The sequence below is a fragment of the Elephas maximus genome, chromosome 23, assembly GCF_024166365.1.
Source record: "Elephas maximus indicus isolate mEleMax1 chromosome 23, mEleMax1 primary haplotype, whole genome shotgun sequence".
Classification (NCBI taxonomy): Eukaryota; Metazoa; Chordata; class Mammalia; order Proboscidea; family Elephantidae; genus Elephas; species Elephas maximus.
In genome coordinates, this window is record NC_064841.1 from 17025457 (window position 1) to 17044226 (window position 18770).

Consider the following 18770-nt stretch of genomic DNA (forward strand, 5'->3'; position numbering starts at 1 on the left):
CGGATGTAATATATTTTACAGGTGAGCTATATTTCTAAAAACCTGTGCTACTCATATTTGGTCAACTGCATCATATTTTAAAGGCACCAAGAAAGCTCCCAATGTCCTCAGGGGAATACCCTATTCTTAGAATTCCTTTTGTAAAGTGAAGAATCACCTTATATTTTCTGAATGGAGATTTCTCATCCTGGGTTTTTCTAACCAGGACACATATGAACCGTCTATCTGTTTTTTGAGTATAGTGTTAGTTCTGGATCAAGGAAGAAGAGAACAGGGCTAAATTTAGATTATCTTTGATCTCTGGTTTAAAATTCACAAGAAGAGACTAAGTTGCCCTGAGGAACTGAGAGCAGTAGTTGACAGCACGAAGTATTTCTTGTGTGTGCTCTTTAATGATTTCATGGCAATGACAGACGGCTCAGGGAAATGGATGGGAATTTGAAATGGACAGAATCTGATTTAAGCACTAATTACACGTGAATTCATTTTCCTGAATCTTTTGTCTTTCTTCTTTGAATTCAGGTTTAAAACCTACTGTGGCGCTGTGTCAACAGAAGTGTAGACGAACTGGGACTCTGGAGAGCAATTATTGTTCAAGTAACTTTGGTAAGAAATAAAAACCAGCCTTCTCTCTTTCATCACAAACTTGAGACTGCACGCTTAATCTCAAAGGAATGGCCATGAATTTCATGGTAGAAGGTCAATAACACTGTTTATTTACCCAAGAAAATGTTTTCTTATGCACCAGGGTGTTTTGATTGGTATCATTAAAATTATTAGATTTTATGCCTGAGAAAAGTATGCATACAGAAAAAAAACTTTTTTTATTCACATGAACTTAAATAATTTGACTCCTGTGGTACACGAAACTTCCTCTGTATATTTTGTCTGGCTGAGTTTTCCTGAAAAAAAAACCTGTGTGCTTTTTTTTTCCTCACATATTTTTCCATGAACTGAATATTTTTTCACACATCTGTAACTCAACTTAAGTAAATTAGAAACATATCCAGGTTACATTCAGAAGCTGGCCTCTCCAAGAAATTCAGATATTTTCTCCATGATGTCCCTCCAAAGATACTAAATTAAAGCTTGGAAATCTGAAGTCTATTGGGAAACCCTTAGAAATCAGAACCTGAGGAGATATTACTTAATGATTTAGAATTTCTAAGTGCTTTTTCTAATGAAAAAATGGCACCCTCTGTGAAAACCACTTCACAGCAAAAGCATCTTAAAAGGAATATTTAAAAAAAAAAAGGTCTTATCAGGGAAAGTTGCTACAGCCTAAATACCAAAAAAACCCCAAAAACCAAACCCGCTGCCGTCCAGTCAATTCTGACTCACAGCAACCCTATAGGACAGAGTAGAACTGCCCTGTAGAGTTTTCCACAGAGTGCCTGGCAGATTCAAACTGCCGACCTCTTGGTTAACAACCATAGCACTAACCATTACGCCACCAGGGTTTCCACAGCCTAAGTAGGTTACTTAAAACCCAGGGCCTCCCCAGAAGAGGGTTTGCTTGCTTTTTCTGTATCTTAAAGTGGCAAGTCTGTAGCCCCAGATGAGCTATATCGTAGTGGAGGCACGAAGACACTGAAGACTCGGGGGCCCGGGTCTTACTGGAGTTTGCATGCTGAAATGCAAATAACTGGTATACAGATTGCAAACAAATAGGGCCAGGTGGCACTGCTGCCACATCCAGTTTACAGTCTTCTGTAGGATCTGCTTCAGGAAATCTCTCTCCTCTGTCCCTTGGGAACCACCTCATTTCACTCTGCTACAAAATGACATTTTTCAGTGAGCACCCATCACCAGGAATCAATGTCAGTCAGGATCAGAATTCTGATTTTATGAGCTTTACCTGCTATGTTTAAGAAGGTCGTCACGTTGGCCAAGTCCAAAACTTCATTTGTTCCATTGAGTTGGGACTCATTTATAAGGCAAAAGGACTACAGCCTATTGCTAGTGCCCACTGGTTCTCAGCCCGGATTAGTGAAGCTTCCCTGGGGAAGTTTCGGTCATCCCAATAACTGGGGAATGCTATTGGCTTTTATGGGCAAGGACAGATCTGGTAAAAATTCTTTCAATGCAAAGCTAGTCAGTCCTGCACCATCAGGAATTGTTTCTCTAAATGCCGAAAGCACTCCTTTGAGAAACACAGCATCTTTGCTTCTGTGGTTCAGTGGTAAGACCCTTCTCTCTACTGAGTGTCACAACTGAAAAAAGAGAGAGTTACATAATGGAAAGCAATGGAATTTGTTTTTTTTTTTCTTCTTCTTCACCAAATCAACAATTTCTACATGTATAATTCAGGAAAAGCAACTAAATTTTGCTAGAATTTTTTTTTAAGCAAGAAAATGTTTTAAATTATACCTCCATTTTATACATTGACTTGTTAAATGAGCTTAACAGAGTAGATAAGGGAGAGAGAATGTTAAAGACTCTGAGAAAGAGATTTACTGATAATCAGAGAGAAATGGCTACCCGAAGGATGAATCCAAAGTTCAAGGACAGAGGGACACTAAATAGAGAGGGGGACAGATTTGACACAGACAGGGGGACACTTTCCCACCTAGACACAAGGACTTAGATTTCAGTAGCTCAGACCCTCATCATACCCAATCAATACCATTTTACCCTGGTTTTTTTTTTTTTTTGCTTCTAAAGATTAAAGGTCTTTTTGAGTGTTCACAGCTAGAGGCTCATGAGCTTGGCTCTTACTTGGTAATTGATCCACATGTATGTGTAAACACTCTGAAGCGTCCTCATCTCAGCAATAGACTGCAGGTGGTAGTATTTAGGTTCTTCTCTTAGTTACCAACACCTAAAAACCAGGTAACCTTACAGCTTCATAGCCCCTTGTTTGACCTAAATTTTAGTGACAAATATATAGGATCAAATTTGAGAGCTCTATCAGAGCCTTTTCTTTAACTTAAAAATTTTTCATACCTGAAACTTAAAAGAATGTAAAATTGTTTTCAATTCTGCTTACATTTACCTTCACTGTCATTATATCAAAAAATGCTTTCTTCTGCAGTGTTGGCCGGCACCGTTATCACAACCATCACTCGAGGTGGGAGCCTGCATGCCACGATCTCCATCATCAACATCTATAAAGAGGGAAATCTGGCGATTCAGCAGGCAGGCAAGAACATGAGTGCCAAGGTCATTGTGGTCTGCAAGCAGTGCCCTCTCCTCAGAAGAGGTAAGTAAGGAAGAAAACCTTAGTCCCTTTCCTAGGAGAGCCTGGGGACAGAGAAGGCACAAGTCGTGGAGCAAGTCAGGGACCTTTTCCATGCCAGGGCTACTCTTGTTGTGTGCCATCGAGTCAATTCCAACTCAAAGCGACCCTATATGACAGAGCAGACCTGCCCCATAGGGTTTCCTAGGCTGTAATCTTTACGAGCTGATCGCCAGGTATTTTCTCCCTCGGAGGGGCTGGTGGGTTTGAATCGTCAACCTTGACCTTACAGTTAGCAGCTGAGTGGTTAACCATTGCACCACCAGGGCTCTGCCAAACCCAAAACCCAGTGCTGATGTTGATTCCAACTCATAGCAACCCTACAGGACAGAGTAGAACTACCCCACAGGTTTCCAAGACTGTAATCTTTACAGAAGCAGACTGCCATTATCTGTCTCCTGTGGAGCCACTGTTGGGTTCAAACCACCAACCTTTTGGTTACCAGCCAAGCGCTTAACCACTGCACAACTAGGGCTCCTTCCCAGAGCTCTAGCGAAGTAAAGCCAGGGCTGATATATTGGCCATTTCTACTATAGATGGAAGGCCTTGGGTGTCAGCAGGATTAGGCCTCTAATCTTAGTTCTTGATAACCTGTGGAAGAAGAAGAGGTAGTGGAAATAATAAATGAACTAGGATGAATGAGTCCAAGAAGCATGTGAAAATGGATCAATAGGAAAAAGACACAGAGACACCAGTTCAGGGGAAAGAGATTTTAGACAATTGCATTTAAGGTGCCAATGCTATATTTAGAAGAAAATCCAGCAAGCAACAGGAAATGCAGGGCTGAAGTTCATTAGAGAGAGGCATATCTGGGCTAGAATTAAAGATTTGGGAATAACTGGCAGAGATGGGACCATCAAGTCCATGGATGTGCATGAGTTTATTAAGAGAAATCATGGAAAAAGGAAAGTGACTACAGGGCCAGGGGACAGGACTTTTTTTTAACTTAAAAAAGTAATGTATGTTCCATGGTTTTTAAAAAAGGTTAAATAAGCAGAAATGGGTATAAAATAAAAAGTGAAAATTCCCTTTCTTTTTCCCCAGACGTACTGTGAAAAGTTCATTCCAGAAAGTTCCTGTCCATGTAAGGCATGTGCACACATGTACATGAGCTCAACTTACATGAACGGGCTCATACCATAGTGCTCTATTGCAGCTTTTGTGCCCACATACTATACACATAGACATCTTCCCATAACAGCGTATGTAGATAGATCTTTTCTTTGGAAGCGTAGTCATGCATAGTAGCACTGTGTGACGTGATCTCTCCATCCAATCTCAGCCCATCATTTTTCTCAGTCTTGTCACCATCCTCTCCCACAATCAAACCAAACCATATAAAACACGCAGACAGAAATGCGGAATATCCATTTCAAGAAATCCTTCCTGTAAATTCAGAGGGATCTAGCAGCCTCGTGTTGACCCCCTTTGGAGGGAATAGGAGAGGTTCTGTAAGAGATAAATAGGTCCTTCCAAAGCTGCTAAGGAGTCCCCAGGTGGCGCAAACAGTTAAGCACTCGACTACCAGCCAAAAGGTTGGTGGTTGGAACCCACCCAGAGATGCCTCAGAAGACACGCCTGCCGATCTGCTTCCGAAAGGTCACAGCCTTGAAAACCCTATGGAGCAGTTCTATTCTGTACACGTGAGGTCGCCATGAATCAGAATCGACTCAGTGGTAATAAACAAGAACAAAGCACCTGGGAAGAGCAAATAATGCACACCCTGAGAAAATAAAGTCTCCTAGTGGTGCTAGCTGTCCAGCCCGGAGGTGCACCCACCTGCCCGGCCAGCCAAGCTTTCATTGGCTCAAGACCACTATGATGACAATGAGCACCCCAGAGGCAGGATTATGCTAGAGAAAAAGGAAACCCGTATTTCTCTTACAACGCACAGGTGGAAGCGGAGCATTAATGAGGTGATAACACGCATGAGAGAATATGACATTTTTTGGAGGTAATATAAATCTCCAGAGTTGAACCCAACACACCACAGCTCACACCCAAGTCCAGGTCTAACCTAGCTAGATCCACTGATGTATAAAAAAATAGTAACAGATATAAATACATTTTAACACTTATTTTTTTGCACGGAACTACAAGAATGCAAAGAAGTTTATGACCCATCCGCGTCCTCAAGAAGCTTACAAAGTGCTTGGGATGTTGAGAAAAGTTCAGAACAAACAACAGAAGAGTGGAGATTACTTGCTAAATGTGTGGAAGCCCGGAAGCTTGATAGGACTAAGGCCATCTGGGGGAGCGCCGGGGGCTCTGGAGGGAGGCGAGCCTTCTGCGTTAACACAGGGCATTGTCCTTCGAAGGCCCTGGGTAAACGCAGCAGACCTAGAGCACTGCAGAGTGGGACAGGAATTCACGTATCACACGGTCCAACTTCCTCGTGATGGCAGAGCTGGAGTATGTTACTTAGTTGAATTTCTCTCTTGGCCCATTCGAGCCGTAAACCAGATTTTAGTCTAGATAGAACAAATGTACAATTATATCCTTTACAGAACATTTATCTCCAGGTAAGTTATAGTTTTTTTAAGTTATAGTCTAAGGTGCATCAAACCAGTGCATATAGAGAAATTTTAATTTTCTATTCTTTCTTTAAGGTCTAAATTATATTATTATGGGCCAAGTGGATGAAGATGGGCGAGGCAGAATCATGCCAGACAGCTTTATCATGACGTTCAAGACCAAGAGTCAGAAGCTCCTGAATGCCTTAGAAACCAAGCAGTGTTAACAAGGAACACTGAAAAGTTATGCTGCGGTCTGTCATTGTCTTTGAAAGATCTATTTTCTCTCAGTAGGAAAAAAAAAAAAACTTACAAAACAAAATAACAAGCATTCCAGTGATCGGACTGACTTACTCTTCACATGATGTAGGTGCTAGACCTCTGAGATCGCTGATGGAAGTTCTGTGCCTGCACCAGGAGGAGCGGAAATCTGATGGAAGACCTGCAGGCTTACTGCTGCGCTGACCGCTTGGAAGCAGTTTATTTATACATCTCTGTTTTTGTCAAAGGGTTTTTGGAAATGAGTTGTGTGAAGATGTAAAAAGAAGAGAATTTTATAAGTGCAATATTTATAATGATATTTGTTTTATCTTTAAGCATTTACTCTGAGGTGTTACATTGCTTTCTCGCATTTTTTTTTAAAAAAATCAATGCTTAATAAAATATTATAAAATGATTATACAGTAGCCATTCGATGTGTTTTTACAGAAAGTGGAACACTGTGAAAAGAATAAAACAAACACACAAAAAAACCAGTTACCTTTAAGTCAATTCCAACTTCTGATGCGACCCCATGTGTTACGGAGTAGAACTGCACACCATAGGGTTTTCAAGGCTGTGACCTCTCAGAAGCAGATTGCTAGGCCTCTCTTTCGAGGCATCTCTGGGTGGGTTTGAACTGCCACCCTTTTGGTTACTAGTCAAGCATTTAACGGTTTGTGCCATTATATAAATACACCTCTTATTTACATATAAGGTTGCCTTTGTATCAGTTTACACTTCGCTAAAAGAATTGGCATTCCAAGAATTTCAGGGACTAAATGGGCCCAATAATGTAATTACACTGTAATTCAGTCTGCAGAATTAGAAACTCTTGAGCTAGAAGGGGTCCCTCTGGGATCTGGTCCATCTTTGTTTTGTAATTGAAACTGAAGCTCAGGTATATTTAGTGACTTGCCCAGGGCACACATCTCCTAAGAGGCAGGGCAAGAATCAAGCCTAGGAGTCTTAACTCTGTAAGAACAGTGTGGAGGCAGCACCTGATCTCCTCTCACTTCACAAGGGGGAGGAGAATCAAGGTCAATAGCCCAAGGCTGACTCCTGTAAGGCAGAGGTCAGACCTGCCTCCTCTCTCTGCCGTCTTTACCAATTCTGACACCAACCCTTCCTCCCATGGCACTCTACTCTGCTGGGTTCAATAAGTCATTGCAATGGCCACGCAGAACTCACAGACCATACTCATGATTATGGGGTTTAGTAGGAAAGTAACAGGTTACAATTCAGGCTCAGAAACACTCAGGATATAGTTCTTCCATCAGGACAGCCTCTTTTCAGCTGTGCTTGCAGACACACCTCTCTATGGCCCTAGGCCTCTGCCTTGCTCAGGCAACTGTTACAAAGCCCTTTTGTTGTTTTTGTTGTTGTTGTGCGCCATTGAGTCCATGCTGACCCATAGCGACCCTACAGGACAGAGTAGAGCTGCCCCATAGGGTTTCCAAGGAGTGGCTGGTGGATTTGAACTGCCGACCCTTTTTGATCTGTATTACCAGTGGAAAGACTTCCATAGGTTTCTGAGTGGGGACTTGAGTCATAGAAAGGTAAAAATGTCATACCACTGACACACCTGACCCAACACTTAAAACTATTCAGGTGCTTAAAAAACCCAAACGAGTCATGGTCCAGCTGAACCCAACTCACAGTGACCCCACGTGTTATAGAGTAGAACTGCGTTCCATAGGGTTTTCAATGACTGACCTTTTGGAAGCAGATCACCAGGTTTTTCTTCTGAAGTGCCTCTGGGTGGACTCCAACTGCCAACCTTTTGGTTAATAGCCCACTGCTTGACTGTTTGTGCCATGCAGGAATTCCATATTTAGGTGATTAGTGGTTAATAATATATGACACCAGTTCGTCTCTTAATTCAATTATTCATAACATAGCAATGATCAAGCTGAACAGTGAAGCTGTTCTTTCTGGCCCAGTAATTATTCTTTAATTCCTTCTTGTTTATCAAATCATTTATTTTGACTGAACTTCAGTTTCCTCACTTATAAACTGAGGGCATTAGATTAGATGACTTCTGGGGGTTCCATATCTTCTCTTTTAGGAATTAAAAAAAAAAAAATTTTTTTTTTTTTAAAGAGCCGGTAGTTTTGTGACAGCAACAAGCTAAACCATAGGCCAGTCAGTTTACCTAGTTTATCAGAGAGAACAGGGGAAAAAGAAGCTAAGGAGAGCCCTCCTAACAGCTGAACAAACCCCAAAATCGGCCCAAAAACAACTATAGAAGAATCCTCATCAAAAGGGAGAAAACGCAGAACAGAATTTCAAATTCTTATGAACTCCAGACTTTGTAGAGCCATAAAGGCTGGATGAATCCCTGAAACTACTGCCTTGAAGTAATCTTTAAACCTTAAACTAGAAATATCCCCTGAAGTCTTTTTCTTTCAGTTTTATAATTAAAAAAAAAAATTTTTTTTAATTATTATATTTTAGATGCAGGTTTACAGAACAAACTAGCTTTTCATTAAACAATCACACAATCAGTACACATACTGTTTTGTGACACTGGTTACCACCCCCACGACACGTCCACACTCTCCCCTTCTCGACATTGGCTCCCCATTACCAGCTTTCCTTTCTCCTTCTGCTTTTTGTCCTTCCCTCTGCGCTGGTGTGCCCCTTTAGTCTCATTTTGTTTTATGAGCCTGTCTAATCTTCGACAGGGTGAACCTCGGGAGTGATTTCATTACTGCGCTAAAAGGGTGTCCGAGGTCCATACTCTAGATTTTTTCCAGTCTCTGTCAGACCAGTAAGTCTAGTCTCTTTTGTGAATGAAGCTCTGTCTTGCTTACTTTGGACATGTCATTAGGAAAGACCAATCGCTAGAAAAGGACTTCATGATTGGTAAAGCAGAGGGTCAAAGAAACCCTCAGTGAGACGGGTTGACACAGCAGCCACAAAAATGGACTCAAACATACCAACGATCAGGAAGACGGCGCAGGCAATGTTACAGACAAGGTCACCGTGCCAATTCCACAGCAACTAACAACAGTACGACCATCACGTTGTTGTTGTCAGGTGCCATCGAGTCGGGTCCGACTCACAGCGGCCCTATGCACAACAGGACGAAACACTGCCCGATCCCGCGCCATCCTTACCATCTATATAAGGTATGCCTGAGCTATGTTGCTATGCTTGAGCCCATTGTTGCAGCCACCGTGTCAATCCACCTCGTTAAGGGTCTTCCTCTTTTCCACTAACCCTGTACTCTGCCAAGCATGATGTCCTTCTCCAGGGACTGATCCCTCCTGACAACATGTCCAAAGTATGTAAGACGCAGTCTCGCCATCCTTGCCTCTAAGGAGCATTCTGGCCACACTTCTCCCAAGACAGATTTGTTCGTTCTTTTGGCAGTCCACCATCATAGTGGGAGATTTTAACATCTCTCTCTCAGTAACCAACAGATTTAAAAGGCAAAACAGGAAACATATTGAGGATTTGAACCACACAATTGACAGAATATACCTAATGGATATGCATAGAACAGAACTAAAGACACATTATTTTCTAGTTTGTATGCAACAATTTCAAAACTTGCCCACTGATTGCACACTGAAGCAAATCTCAAAAAAATTCCAAAGCAGTATTACCATGTTCTCCAACAACAATGAAGAATTGGAAACTAACAATACTAACAATAAAAGTAACCAGTAATAACAAAAAAGATAACAGAAAAAACCTTATGTGGAAAATTGTACAATGTGCTTTTAAATAACTCATTATCAAAAAGAAACCGTAATAGAAAATATTAAGAACTGAACTATAATAGAAATGTTACATACAGATATGTATGGAATACTGCTTAAGTAGCACTTTAAAATTTATAATCTTAAATGTTTACATTATAAAAGAAAGGGCGAAAACCAATTAGTGAAGTATCCAAAGTAGGAAGTTAGTAAAGAAAAGGCAGACTAAATTTTTAAAAGATAGAAGAAAACAAGCATGAGAGCAGAAATTAAGTAAAATAAAAATCATAGAGAAAATCAACAAAGTCAAAAGTTGGTTTTCTAAAATGACTAATACCAAACCAAATCCACTGCCATCGAGTCGATTCCAACTCCTAAAATGACTAACACGACTGACAAAACCCTGACAACATCAATCAAGAACAGAAGTGAAAAGGGACAACAAAATAATGTAGGAATAAAAAGGAGACCTTATTACAGAGGCTGCAAAATCTTAAGTATTAAGATGATATGAACCATTTATGCCAACAGATTTGAAAACTTGGATAAAACAGACAAATTCCTAGAAAAGAAAGTATCAAAACTGACTCAAGTAGAAATATAATACCTATGTAGTCCTATAGCCATTAAATAAATTGAATCAGCAGTTTAAAATCTTTCCTCAAATAAACTGAAGGCCTAGATAGTTTTACTTGGACGATCTACCAAGCATCTAAGGGACAAAGATTGCCAATCTAACATAAATTATTCCAGAGTATAAATAAAGAAGAAGCATAACCTTAATACCAAAACTTTACCAAACAATATGAGATAGGACAATTACGAATCTGATTTCACTTATGAACACAAGTGCAAAAAGAAGCAAAATATTATCAAACAAAATACATCATGATCATGTCCCATGAAACCATGGTTGATTTAATGTTGATCTTAATAATCCAGAAAAAAGCGTTTGATTTAATTTAACATTTATTCATGACAAAAATAAATCTGAGCAAACTAGGAATAGAAGGGAACTTCCCTAAAATGACAAGAAAACCTGTATCAAGCCTCATACTTAATGGTGAAATATTAAAGGCATTTCCTTTAAGGTCAGTGACCCAAGAATGCCTGAAATTACCATTTCAATTAAAAATTGTACTGGAAGGTCCAGTCATTGCAGTAATGTAAGAAAAAGAAAGTTGATACAAAGGATTGGAAAGGAAGAAAGATTATTATAATGCAAAGATGATATGATTGTTTAAATAGAAAACCCAAAGTAACCTACAGTAAATGATTAGCGGTAACAGAGTTTCACAAATTTGTCCCTTATATGTATATACATAATCCCTAGCATAAGACCAAATACGGAATATTATTTTATCTTTTATAAATAATAGCCTTGAATTAAGTACCTCAGGGTCATTACTCAAACAGTACCAGTCTCTAACACAGCACCTATGGATGTACAAGTGTGAGACTGCACATGGATGTACAGAACTGGGTACTTAGACTGGGCAGCTCTGGGATGTACACAGACATTTGTTCTAAGAGATTTTAAAGTTACTATTAAAAATCCTGATTTTGACTTTTTTTGTAATTTGCTTCTTCCTCTTCAAAACAAAGTCAACAACTGGATTTAAAAAGGCTAAATTTTGATATAAATTGGGAACATCTTTTGCTTAAAGAATGTCCTTGTGGCATTCTGATACTAACATTAGGTTACATTTAAACAGTGAGATGAAGTGTTTAAGTATAGAAACCTATTATGAAAATTTACAAGCTTAGAGTAAGATTTCATGTAGCTGATTACTTCATCTCACAAACAAGGAATTAACATTAACCGTAACATAATGCAATTAAGAGCTTCCTGGACAAGGAGGAAAGACTTGAATTCTAATTCACTGTCGGCACTGGGTCTGGGTTTGGGTACTGCATTAGGAAACCCTGGTGGTGTAGCGGTTAAGTGCTGCAGCTGCTAATCAAGAGGTTGGCAGTTCAAATCCACCAGGCGCTCCTTGCGGACTCTATGGGGCAGTTCTACTCAGCCCTATAGGGTTGCTATGAATCAGAATTGACTCGACGGCAGTGGGTTTGTGTTTTGGTATAGCATTAAGAGAGCTTTAGTCTCGGTAAAAATGGTATGAGGGTGGTGTCTGACCTTCTATAACTTCATGAGGGGGAAGAAGAATCAAGATCCACAGCCCAAGGCTGATTCCTATGAGACATGTCTCCTCTCTCCAACAACTTTACCCGTTCTGACACCAACCATCCCTCCAACAGCACTCTCTACTTCTCTGCAGAGTTTGATAATTCATTGCAACAGCCAAACAGAACTCACAGACAATACTCACAATTACGGTAGGGTCTTAGGGAAGTGAAGGTTACAGTTTAGGCTCAGGAACACTCAGGATACAGTTCTTCCATCAGGACAGCCTCTTAGCCGTGCCCACACGCAGGTCTCTCTCTGACCCCTCGGCCTCTGCTCTGCCCGGGCAGGTGTTACAAAGCTCTTTTAGCTCTGCGGATAAGTGTCCTAGGGCACCTCACTCTGCCAATAAGCCTCGGCCTGCTCAGTCTAGCTCTGTGGGCGGGCAAATCTAGCTCCACCAAGTGCCCAGAGGCATCCTAGTCCCGCTAGCATGCCTCCTGCCCAAAGACATTCAGCTTTCTTGCTCTGTGGGCTGGGCTGCCTCCTGGTGGTCTCGGCTTTGCTGCTGCTGCTGCTGGTTTTTTGCCATCTTTGGTGTTACAGCTCTCTCTGCCTTTCTCTCTTGGTCTCCTGGTTCCAGGAGCTTCTCAGCATGGGGATTCTCGGTCCAAAAGATGTGCTTCACTCATGGTTCTTCTTTCTTAATGATGGCAAGATCCTCTCCTCCCACGTCTAGGATGGCTCATTTTTAACCTAGCGGGATGGCAAAACTTGACCAATCCCCTCGTTAGGGTTCCATATACCTTATTAGCATGGTCCCACCCAATCGCTTGGTAGGAGTTGCAAAGACTATAACTAGAAGGGCCATATTAAGTAATTCATTGCCCGCAGTCTCCTTATCTGAAAAATGAGAAAGTTGAATCAGATCCTCCTTGAGATTCCTTTTAACCAGTAGGCTCTGAGTCAGTTCTGACTTGTGGTGATCCGTGTCTGTCAGAGAGGAACTGTGCTCCACAGAGTTTCTGAAAAATGGCTGGTTTTTCCAGAAGATCACCAGGCCTTTCTTCTCTGGCACCTGCAGATAGAGTAGAACCTCCAACCTTTTGGGTAGCAGCCCAGCATGTTAATTGTTTGTATCACCCAAGGATTCCCTAATGTCTCGTAAAGGTCTTAAAAATGTTTCTAGATCCTTGAATATATAAATTTCTCAGGATGTACAGTGGCCAAAAAAAAAAACCCACTGCCATCAAGTCGATTCCAACTCATAGCGACCCCACAGAGTTTCCACGGCTGTAAACCTTTACAGAAGCAGACTGCCACATCCTTCTCCCATGGAGCTGCTGGTGGTTTCGAGCCATAGATGTTTTGGTTAGCAATCAATCGCTACAGAAATAAAATTAGCCAGTTCTGCCATTCTAAACACTCTTCTGGTCCTGCCTTGGCCTGGCTTGTTATTTTCTGAGGCTGGATTCTGTTCTTCTATTTATGTTTACTACTTCACTGTCCATCCTTTTGTTCTAACTCTTGCTCATCTTGTTGGTCTCTGCTTTTGACCCTAGTCATAAAATGAAAAGTTCTTAATAAACTAATCATTCAGAAAAGCAGGCACTAGATATTTTAAGTTTTGTTCTCTGACCAAGATAAACCTACTGTATGAGAAATCAACTCAAAAAAACCAAAGCTTTTGGATATATCTTACCTGATACATCAAATTCAGGATCTCAAGTCATCCATTACACAACCTTGGACGAATTGCTTAAAATGTCAGTTTTCTCACAATTCAATCTGATAAAATACAATCCAGAGCACACAACAGTTAGATGAGTATGTAACTGTTAGATGGGTATAAAACTGACAGAATATCATTCCTAGAATACTTAAACAGCGAGATAATGGATAGTTTTTCATTCATCAAATTTGTACCATTCAACATCAACACCGCATTTAAGCCAAGGATGAAGAAAATAAGATCCGAACACTTCTACACTTAGTATAGTTCCACAGCTTAAAAAAATAAAAAAACCTCTGCTTTAAAACATTCGTTATAGAAAATATAGACGCTCTTTTGCCACTTCCACTGAAGTATAAGATGAGGGAAATGCCTTTAAAAACATGAAGCTGAATTGCCTTACAGAATTAATTCAACGTCAGGATGAGTTACTGGGGAACTTGTATGTTTTCCTTCCCAAAATTCTTTTAAAATAGCACCTGACAGTTTTAAAGCAGTTGCCCAGTCAATTCTGACCCATGTGTGTCAGAGTAGAACTATGCTCCACAGGGCTGCAATGGTTGCTTTTTCAGAAGACTGCCAGGCCTTTCTTTCAAGGTACCTCTGGGTGGATATATCTGCCAAACGTTTGCCTGCCTGAAATTGAAGGACAGATCAAATAAGCTTTCTAATGGGGCGGGGGGGGGAGGGGTGGAGAAACAGTGAAAAATCCTCCAGATTGCTGGTAGCAGGATGAAGAGACTGGAACTTACCTATCAGTTATCTGATTGCTGAGCAGTCCTTTTTTTAAAAAACATACATTTACCTCCTATACAAAGCTGCTGTTTTGTCTCTTATATGACTGTAATTTAATTTACATCAGAAATCACATCTCTTAAAGATGGTTATTTTAAAGCAGGTAAGTAACACAAAAATTTCCCTCATCGATTTTTGTGTGGCATATTTGAAGAGTTTGTTTCAAACTGGAGGCAGAGGGAGAAAAAAATAATATGAAATTATCAAAGGAAGAGAAATGCTGTAATAGGCAATTCTGAGTATATCCTCCAGAAACACAACATGTTTTCAAATGGGGCCAGGAAGCTAACAAATTAATTTACAAAAATGAGAAACTCAGAGCAGCCATTACTCTCTGGTATTATTAGCATTTTTTTTTTTCTAGTGTAATTCTCAACGAATAGGCACGGTTGGTTTACTCCCCAGCACCTACAGTCTCAACCTATTTGGTATTTTATAAATGCATTTTCAATAAATTGTATTTCTATACACTTGCAATGAACAATTAGAAGAGAAATTTAAAAAACAATTCCATTTACAATAGCATCAAAAGTAATAGAATACTTAAGAATAAATTTAACGAAAGAAGTGCAACCCTTGTATACAGAAATATATAAAGCAACAGTGAAAGAAAGATCTATAAAAGACACTTCTGTCCATGGATCAGCAATAATCCCCAAATTGATCTATGGATTCAATGTAATCCCTATCAAAATCTCAGCTGCTGCTTTTTTTGCAGAAATGGAAATACTGATCTTAAAATGCATATGAAATTGCAATGGATCCCAAATAGCCAAAAGAATTTTGAAATAGAAGAAAAAAGTAGAAGGACTCACACCTCCTAATTTCAAAACTTACTACAAAGCCACAGGAATCAAGACACTGCATAAGGACAGACATATAAATCAAAGGAATAGAATTCAAAGTGCAGAAATAAATGCTTAGATTTATGGTCAATTGATTTTTGGCAAGGATGCCAAGGGTGCCAAGACGGTTCAATAGGGAAAGAACTGCCTTTTCAACAAATAATGCTTAGCCACATGGCTATTCACATGTAAAAAAAATTGAGGTTGGATCCTACCTTGCACCATATAAAAAAATTAACTCAAATGTATCACAGACCTAAATGTAAGAGCTAAAACTATAAAACTTTTAGAAGAAAACATAGGCATACATCTTCCCTGACCTTAGATTAGGCTATGGTTTCTTAAGCATGACAGCAAAAGCATAAGAAACAAAAGAAAAAATAGATAAATTGGACTTTATAAAAATTTAATCATTAGGGAGATAGAAATCAAAACCAAAAAGAGGTACAACTTCACACCTACTAGGATGGTTACAATAAAAAAAGACTCATTTATTAATCATTGCCTAATAACAAGAGTTTGTGAGGATGCAGAGAAAACCGGAACCTTTTTTTTTTTTTGATAAATGTTGATGGGAATGTAAAATGGTGCAACTGCCAGGAAAAGAATCTGGCAGTTCCTTAGAAAGTTAAGCACAGAGCTACTAGCTGAGCCAACGACTCCACATCTGTAGGAGACAGCAGCATTATTCAAAAACAGCCAAAAAGTAGACACAAACCAAATGTCTACCAACTGAGGAATGGATAAACAAAATGTGGTTTATTCATACAATGGAATATTATTCAGCCATAAAGGAAATGAAGCACTGATACACACTACAATGAGGATGAACCTTGAAAACGTTATGCTAAGTGAAATAAGCCAGACACAAAAGGCTGTACAGTGTATGAAACCATTCATGTGAACTGTTCAGGAGAATCCACAGAGAAAGATGCAGATGAGCAGTTGCCAGCGACCAGAGGACTGATGGAAGCCCTGCTGGCGTAGTGGTTAAGAGCTATGGCTGCTAACCAAAAGGTCGGCAGTTTGAATCCAGCAGGTGCTCCCTGGAAACTATGGGGCAATCCTACTCTGTTCTATAGGGTCGCTGTGAGTTGGAATCAACACGATGGCAACAGGTCTGTTTTTTTTATTTTTTAGGGGAGTGACTGCTAACGGGTGCAAAGTTTCTTTTTATGGTCATGAAAATCTGCAATTAGATAATGATGACAGTTTCACAATGTCGTCAATATCCTAAAAATCACTGAACGTACACTTTAAAAGAGAGAATTTTATGGTAGAAATTATCTCAATTAAAAAAAGTATATGATAATGCAAAGGACAGACTCTGTCAGTTTATAATCTAATGTCAAGTTTTATTCACCTTTTCTCTTACAATATATTGTCATTCAAAATATACCTCATAAGTAATTCATGCATACAGTAGGCACTCTATAAATATTTTGATATTTTTTAGAATGACTAAAAATCCTGATGTAAAATCCCAGCTGGGAAGTGCATAAGCCCATCGTAGACAAAATATATAACTTTACAATAAACATTTTTATAAGAATTTGCCCCACAGGAAGAACACTTACAATTTGGAAATTAAGAAATAAAAAGTAAAAAGCAAGGTGAGACACAATGCTAACATATCCAGACAATGATCCCTGGATTGGTGGTGCTTCTAGACCAAGGGCCACCTGCACCCTGTGGCCGTAAGACTATCTGACATTCAATTAAGAAGACAATTATATGCCTAAAACCCTCTTAACTGGAAATGTTGCAAGAATATACAAGCACTAGTCTGTCAAAAAATTTAACTACATTTCCTACGTGAACACAAAAAATTTAAATATGTATTTTATTCTCCAATTTAAAAAGTCAGTGCTTTCCATCTCAAGCAGCAGAAGTAATTAATCCATAAATAAGCATGAAGTCACTCTTACAGAAGCTGTGATAAGTTCCATGAGAAATACGATGGGAGATCAGATCAAGGGCCTTAGTCCAAATACAAAATAAATCCTTGCATTTATGGGCCTTCATATGTTTAAAAAAACAAAACAGGCTGCTAACACATTATGATAAAGAAATACCTTCTAAATCCTTATTTGGGGTTGGAATATCTAGTAAACATTCACTCAAACTAGAAAAAATAATTATAGCACTATCATGATATGGAAAAATTAAAAACAACCGAATGCCTGACCTTGGAAAAGTAGTTATGCAAACTTAAAAATATAATCAAATATTCTATACCTACAAAATGAAAATGTCTACTAACTACATTTTTCAAAAACTACATAATTCCATAAAAATTCAAACACATGGACTATGTCAATACATGGAAATGTGTATATAAAACACTATTAAGTGAAAAAGCAAAATTAAAAATATAAAGTGATTATAACCATGGAAAAGTGAATATTATACTACAATAACAAAGCTGAAGTAAATTTAAATTTATAGACATAGATTCAAATATCCATCGGGGTTTTTTTCTTTGAGGCTGAAGATTATAACAAAACAAAAAAGAAAATATAGACTATTATTTGAGATAAAACTATATTCCTAAACAATAAATACTGAACTACACGTGAACTCCTAAAACAGAGATTTAAAAAACCATGACTTGTACACCTCAAATGAATCCTATAGATCTGCCGATCTTCACTTTAAAATACCTTCTGGGCAATGAGTACAGTTATTGTACACATAAAAAGAAAATTCAAACCACTGTCCAGATAAGAAAACCAAGCAGCATGCGAACGAAATCTATCTACTTAATTTGTTTTGCTCCTGCAAAACGTCAATAGTGTTTTAAAAAACTAACTCTATATACACATTTTACATAACATATATCACTATAAATATTTTAAAGGATAGCTTTTACATAATTCTCTATTTCAACGTACACCTTATTAATTCAGTTGCAAGTTATGTCAATGCCCTCTTTCAGATTTATTATGGAAAATTATTCTCTGCATGATTTAGAAAATGGTTAATTTCTTGGATAAAACATAGCATATTTTGAAGTCCGAAAGCCAAGTAAATCCCGTATTTCATTTCGGAATTTTGACAGATCTTGGCGTAGTTCATTTAAACTTTCCACAGTTGCCTGATCTGTACTTTGCATCTTCTGTCTCATGGAAGTCAGGTAGCGATGTACTAAACAGCACATCACTTTTTGGTAGTTTTCATCTCTCTTTTGTTTCAAATTTCTCCATTCCTTTAAAACAAACAATAACATGACACTGAAGATATGTAGAGACAAAACTTAAACAAGGGAATTTTTTTCAGAAAACTATTCACAGATACAAATACCTCTTCTATGCTTTGTATTAGAGTTTATTTTTGCCAGTACGTGTTGCAAAATAACATTCAACATTTGTTTAAACAAACATAGCCAGCATATCTGTTTGATTCACTAGACTGTATGCTTATCTCGATTCTAAAAAAATGAATTTTAGGAAGCTTCAATTTACAGTTGGAATCAACAAACTATGACCCACAGGTCAAATATGGCCCACATCTGTTTTTGTATGACCTGAGGAGGAAGAAAGGATTTTACA

General features: G+C 38.9%; 2 protein-coding genes across 12 annotated transcripts in view; one reads left to right on the forward strand and one right to left on the reverse strand.

Moving 5' to 3' along the window:
• The window catches only part of PCOLCE2 (procollagen C-endopeptidase enhancer 2), a 76043-nt gene extending 69658 nt beyond the window's left edge, over nucleotides 1–6385 (forward strand). The window contains exons 7-9 of the mRNA XM_049867137.1: nucleotides 523–606; nucleotides 3035–3202; nucleotides 5848–6385. Coding sequence (XP_049723094.1) covers nucleotides 523–606; nucleotides 3035–3202; nucleotides 5848–5978 — 383 coding nt within the window. The 3' untranslated portion in view covers nucleotides 5979–6385. The remainder of the gene's footprint in view (nucleotides 1–522; nucleotides 607–3034; nucleotides 3203–5847) is intronic.
• The window catches only part of TRPC1 (transient receptor potential cation channel subfamily C member 1), a 228262-nt gene that overhangs the window by 143887 nt on the left and 65605 nt on the right, over nucleotides 1–18770 (reverse strand). For 8 of the 11 annotated variants that reach the window (XM_049867130.1, XM_049867128.1, XM_049867133.1 and 5 more), the window contains one exon: nucleotides 13650–18427. In XM_049867130.1, coding sequence (XP_049723087.1) covers nucleotides 18200–18427 — 228 coding nt within the window. In that variant the 3' untranslated portion in view covers nucleotides 13650–18199. The other 3 variants (XR_007515045.1, XR_007515044.1, XR_007515043.1) reach the window with 2 other exon arrangements.